The sequence below is a fragment of the Dioscorea cayenensis genome, chromosome 17 (assembly GCF_009730915.1).
Source record: "Dioscorea cayenensis subsp. rotundata cultivar TDr96_F1 chromosome 17, TDr96_F1_v2_PseudoChromosome.rev07_lg8_w22 25.fasta, whole genome shotgun sequence".
In the NCBI taxonomy this organism is placed as follows: domain Eukaryota; kingdom Viridiplantae; phylum Streptophyta; class Magnoliopsida; order Dioscoreales; family Dioscoreaceae; genus Dioscorea; species Dioscorea cayenensis.
In genome coordinates this window covers 2,974,283-2,979,398 of record NC_052487.1, presented here as the reverse complement: position 1 = coordinate 2,979,398, position 5,116 = coordinate 2,974,283, and the positions used below count along the sequence as shown (strand labels likewise).

The following is a 5,116-nucleotide window of genomic DNA, read 5'->3' as shown; positions in this document are numbered from 1 at the left end:
AGTCTGGCTACATCGTAGCCCTAGAAAAAGTATTTAGAACATAATAATTGCAAAGTTTGACATATTAATAAGGTTCATAATCAAATGAACAAAGAAAAACTAAAAACTAAAGCCTGGCAATGAATCCGCGCCGAATCTTCGCTCCCGATCTCTTGATCTCCGAAATTCTCCCCCCTTTTCGTCTCAACCCTAGCCCCTTTTATAACATAAAAATCGGGGTAGCGCCTAGGCGCCAAAGACTGTAGCGCCTAGGCGCTATACTTTCTGTTTTGCACCTCTTGATGTTGTAGCGCCTAAGCGCTGCATGCTAGCGCCTAGGCGCTAGATTTTCTATTTTGCTCTTCTTCCTCCAATTTTGTGCCTTTTACATGTTCTTCCTTCAAATCATTTTCTTTCTTTCCTACAATGCAATAACAATAAGATTAGGAGTAAAATTGGTTCAAAATAATTCAAATTTAATTCATTATGAGTTAAAGAAGGTCTATATATTAAGTGCAAATTATACTCATCACCTTAATTGATCAACCTTGCATTATGAATTAATATCTAATTTAGGTTATAAGTTGGAACAAATTAAATAAACCAAAAACCTATAACTAAATGCACACCTGTTGATAATGTTCCTCTAGGACAAGAGGGTCAATTACATCCATAGGGTTATTTTTAGCATCCTATCGGTGAGTATATGTCTAACACAAAATCTGTGCTCACTATCGGGGAATAATTCTTCTATTGCAGGTAATAAACCCTAAAAGCCCATATGATGGATATAAAAAACATAAAAAAAAATAAAAATAAAAGATAAACAACAACAAAAACAAAGAAGATAAGAAACAAAGAATTAGCAATGCATCTTAATAATAAAAGCACTATACAAACATATGATTTGCATTTACCTTTTGCCTGTCAGTCATAAAGGCCCAAGATTGACTGTTGTTGATTTCTAAATCTCCACCAAGCAGCTCCAAGAACCAACTCCAGTTCTCGCGGTTCTCTTTTTCCACTCTTGCCCATGCTATGGGATAGATGCAATCATTTGCATCTATCCCTACAGCAGATAGGAGTTGCCCTCCAAATAATCCTTTGAGAAAGCATCCATCTAAGGAGATGATTTGTCGGCAGCTAGCCAAGAACCCTGCCTTCAATGGAGCCAAACATACATACATACCTTGAAATGTACCTTCAGTGCACTTGAACTTTATAGTTGATCCTGGATGTGTGCGCAATAGTTCAAGTCTGTAGTCATACAAGCTTTTTATCTGACTTATTTCATCACCATCTAGCAAACTATAAGAATTAGAAAGAAGGAAATACAATAAGTATAAGTTAAAACATAATATTGGCAGTACATTTAAACAAAGCATTATACTAATTATACCCTTACCTTCTTGCAATACCCCTGGCCCTCCAAGCCTTGAGTCTGCTAATGTCCACCTCTTCATTAGTTTTTACTGCTTGAATTATCCCAGCAATAGACCAAGAAGGATCAGCCCTGAATTGCTCCAGGTAGTTATGTGCAATCCATTTTGCGTTAACATGCCTTATCTTATGATCCCTAGCACATTCATGTTTGAATATTCCTGATTTGATTTGAATTGTGTTTTTGTCTTTAATCATAGGTGCAGCCCATATATAGAAGGGGCAACCTTTCTTGCATATTGCCTTGCACCTCTTACTATTACTTGGCTTAAAATTCATAACAACCATGTGTTTAATGCCATAGTTTCGGACATCCTCCCTGAACTGCTTGAAACTTCTAAACTTCATGCCAACCTCGAAATGAGGATCTCTCATGTCATATTCCTCAATAAATTCTGCATATTTAGGTCTACTTAGAACAACCATTTCATCATCAGTGGAAGAACATGAATGTAGCTCACCTGAAGAATCATAATCACTCTCAATTTCATCCTCATCTCTACCATTGACTTCTACCCTACTATCTACTTCCCTTTTTTTTCTACTGGCCTCATGTGCATCACCACCGCCCTCAACTTATTCATCATATCCACTGCTAAAATTATATTCTGAATCATATAGCCCACTGTCTTGATCCATTTCTTCTTGGTCTTGCTCTTGGTTTTGAACATCATTCTGTGTAGCTCCCTCTTCTTCTACAACAGCATCATCACCCTCAAAACCACGACACTTTTCCAATAAGTTTATCTCTGTATCTTCTCCTAAGGATCCATCACTGTCCACATTGTTGTTCTGTATATGTTCTTCTAAGCCACCATCCTTGCCAGGTAAATTGTTCTGTGTATCTTCATGTACATGTCCATCAGTTTCCAGCATGTTGTTCTGCCCATCTTCATCTAAGGAACCATCTTTTTCTAAAGTTGAATTCAACACCCTGGTAACCTTAGCATAAACATTTATCTCTCTACAAAGATTAGCAGTTTGGGCCATTGCCAAAGCATCTGCGTCGTCTTTTATTTCTCTCATCCCCATCCTTTCACTCATAACATCTAGCCACCAGAATGTACAGCCTTGCACAACTAAATTTAGTTCCTTTGCCATGGCCATGATTTCCAACCTAGACATCTTGTCGGCACAACAATAGTCAACATATCCACTGAATCTACGGTCACTCCACTTCATTACATCACCAAGTGTGTAGTGGAGCAGTATTGTGAAGTAGTCAGACTTGGGTGCTGGGATCAAATTGACACACTCAATTTTAGGTAACTCAATTAAACATGATACAACTATAACTAGAAATTCTAAACTTAAACAGATATGATGCTCAATATGCTTACATAAAGGAACTAATTGTTCCTTGTCGCAATTAAATTTGGTCCATGTTGCATTGTTCTTTCATAATAAAATGTAACTAGATTATATTAATACATTGGATTGACTAAAATCATATGTTATTTCAGATTACCATGTAACTAAATCATATGCCATTTCAAATAAACATGTAACTTCATCTCCATTTTTACATTGATTTAATTCTCACAGACATCATTTAACTGCAAACACTAACCAACCATACCAAACAAATTGTAACATTCATAATGTCTAGATAAAATTTTTCTTTCATACATGAAAAGAACAAAAGAACAACAAGATGAGAACAAGATAACATATTAAATTAAATTTATCTTCATACATTGTTGAGGCCCATATACATGTTATTTACTCCAAATAAATCTTTACACTTGCATGTACATTTCAGATTAAAATGCAACTAGATCAAATTTTTGCATTGATTTCATTTTTAACACACATCATTTGACTGCAAAAACTACCAAACATAACAAACAAATCCTCACTTCCATCATGTGGCTATAAAATGTAGCCAAACACACAACATTTTCTCACATGCACCATCTCCAATAAAAAATTCCCCAAATTAAATTAAAACATATTGACATACATGAAAAACAAATGAAGTAGCATGACAGAAAAAAGGTAACAAATTCATAGCCAATCACACCCGCATATATCAAAAAAATTAATCACAGAATGATATGGTGGACAAGAATTGTTCTTGTAAATCATATTCCATATACTCAGAAAAAAAAAACAACATCAAACACACAAAGCATTGACACTCACATTGAAACCCAATAATGGTTTTACAATTGAAAGTTTGAAAAAGTAAATAAAATAGCTTACGATAGACTGGTCGCTCTCCATCCGGGGGTCTTATGGCCCAATCAACATCCATACTCTATTTCTCTCCCACTTGGACCGGTAACCACGATTCTATCTCCCAATCTAGAGGTGCAGGACAACTGAAATGTCTTTTCTGGAGTGGAGAACTCCAAAGGAAGCAAGAACTTGAAGAATTTCTCCCTGTGTTCTCAGTCTTGACCCGAAGAGAGAAAATTGGATTCTAGGGCAACGGCAATCGGGGGAGAAAGGGGAGAAGAAAAGGGGAAAAAAGAAAACTATCCTACGTGGCCATATTAAAGGCCAGCTGTTGACCTTGCTGACATGGCATCTTCCACGGGTGCAAATGACGTGGATTATTAGTGGCCACGCAAGCAGTCCGGCGGCCACATCAGCTAACCTTCATCAGAAAACCCCAAATGGCTCATCGGTGCAATCAAATTGAAAGTTAGTGCCCATTTAGATACAAATTGAATGTTAGTGCTCAAATTGAAATAAGAGTAAACGTTAGTACTCAACTGAGAAAATTACCCTATGTTTGTCCCTTGACTAACAACAGTTATCTTTTGTAAAAAAAATAAAAAAAAAATTGTATGAATGTATCATGTACAATTGACAAAGTATTTCAAAGTATATATATGTATATATATTAAACTCTATATTATTTTAAATTTCTAGCTATTAAACTCATATCCCAAACGCGATCTCTCCCTCAAAATATTTATTTGTTTATTCATTTATCTAGTTATATTATACATGTTCATTTCGTTAATATGTTCTTCTTTAGAGGTCCTGGAAATTATTGAAGATGTTTGTAATATTTTCAAAGATGTCTAAATTTTATTGAAGTTTTTGAGTAAACGGTTGTTTAAATTTTTTTTTAATCATAAAAATTTTCTTTAATTATTGGGATTAAAGTTTGAGTGGTTGTTTACTTTACCTCAATATATATATATATATATATATATATATATATAATAAAATTTTGAAATATGTACTTAGAAAATCATTAAATCCCTAATGTAGAGTGTCTATTTCATGTAGGACCTAACCCCCAAGTCCTTGCAAAGTGAGGGTATAAATATTGAGTTTGTTTGAGGGTGTCTTTGACATGTGTTTGTCACATTTTGAAAAAAAAAAAATTGACTATGTGATTGATTTTATATTTATTTATTGACTAAGATTATATAAAAATCGATCTTTAATTAAGCTATGCAAATTTAATTAAGAGTAAATTAACACTGATATCATAACTGCAAAATTAATTAATCAGCAAACAATACCTCCAATTCAACCTTATTTATAGCTAGAGATTATCATCAATCTCTATTTAAAAGATAAGACTAATTAACATATAAGTTAATTATAATTAGGTGTTTAATTAGTTCATAAAACCATGATAAAATCTCACTGTTATAACAATTAATAATAAAATTATAAAAAGCACACCATAGAAACAAAAAAATATTGATTAGAAACAATCAGCGAGTCAGAG

At 34.1% G+C, this 5,116-nt stretch overlaps 1 protein-coding gene across 2 annotated transcripts; it reads right to left on the bottom strand.

Moving 5' to 3' along the window:
* Positions 1-361: 361 nt before the first annotated feature.
* LOC120281002 lies at positions 362-3,842 on the bottom strand. 2 transcript variants are annotated; one of them, XM_039287958.1, is made up of 4 exons: positions 3,625-3,842; positions 1,385-2,654; positions 897-1,287; positions 362-400 (listed from the first exon to the last, which is right to left on the bottom strand). In XM_039287958.1, exons 2-4 carry the CDS (start codon positions 1,843-1,845, stop codon positions 380-382), a joined length of 873 nt encoding a protein of 290 aa, XP_039143892.1. In that variant the 5' UTR covers positions 1,846-2,654; positions 3,625-3,842; the 3' UTR covers positions 362-379. The 2 variants fall into 2 exon arrangements, 1 of the variants encoding a protein (XP_039143892.1); XR_005542473.1 differs by lacking the exon at positions 362-400 and adding an exon at positions 677-748.
* Positions 3,843-5,116: the final 1,274 nt, after the last annotated feature.

Coding starts and splice junctions, on each gene's coding strand:
- LOC120281002 (XM_039287958.1), bottom strand. CDS start 1,845: ATGGTTGTTCTAAGTAGACCTAAATATGCAGAATTTATTGAGGAATAT. Junction 1,288..1,384: donor GCCAGGGGTATTGCAAGAAG/GTAAGGGTATAA, acceptor TAATTCTTATAG/TTTGCTAGATGGTGATGAAA. Junction 401..896: donor TTATGACTGACAGGCAAAAG/GTAAATGCAAAT, acceptor ATTGCATTGTAG/GAAAGAAAGAAAATGATTTG.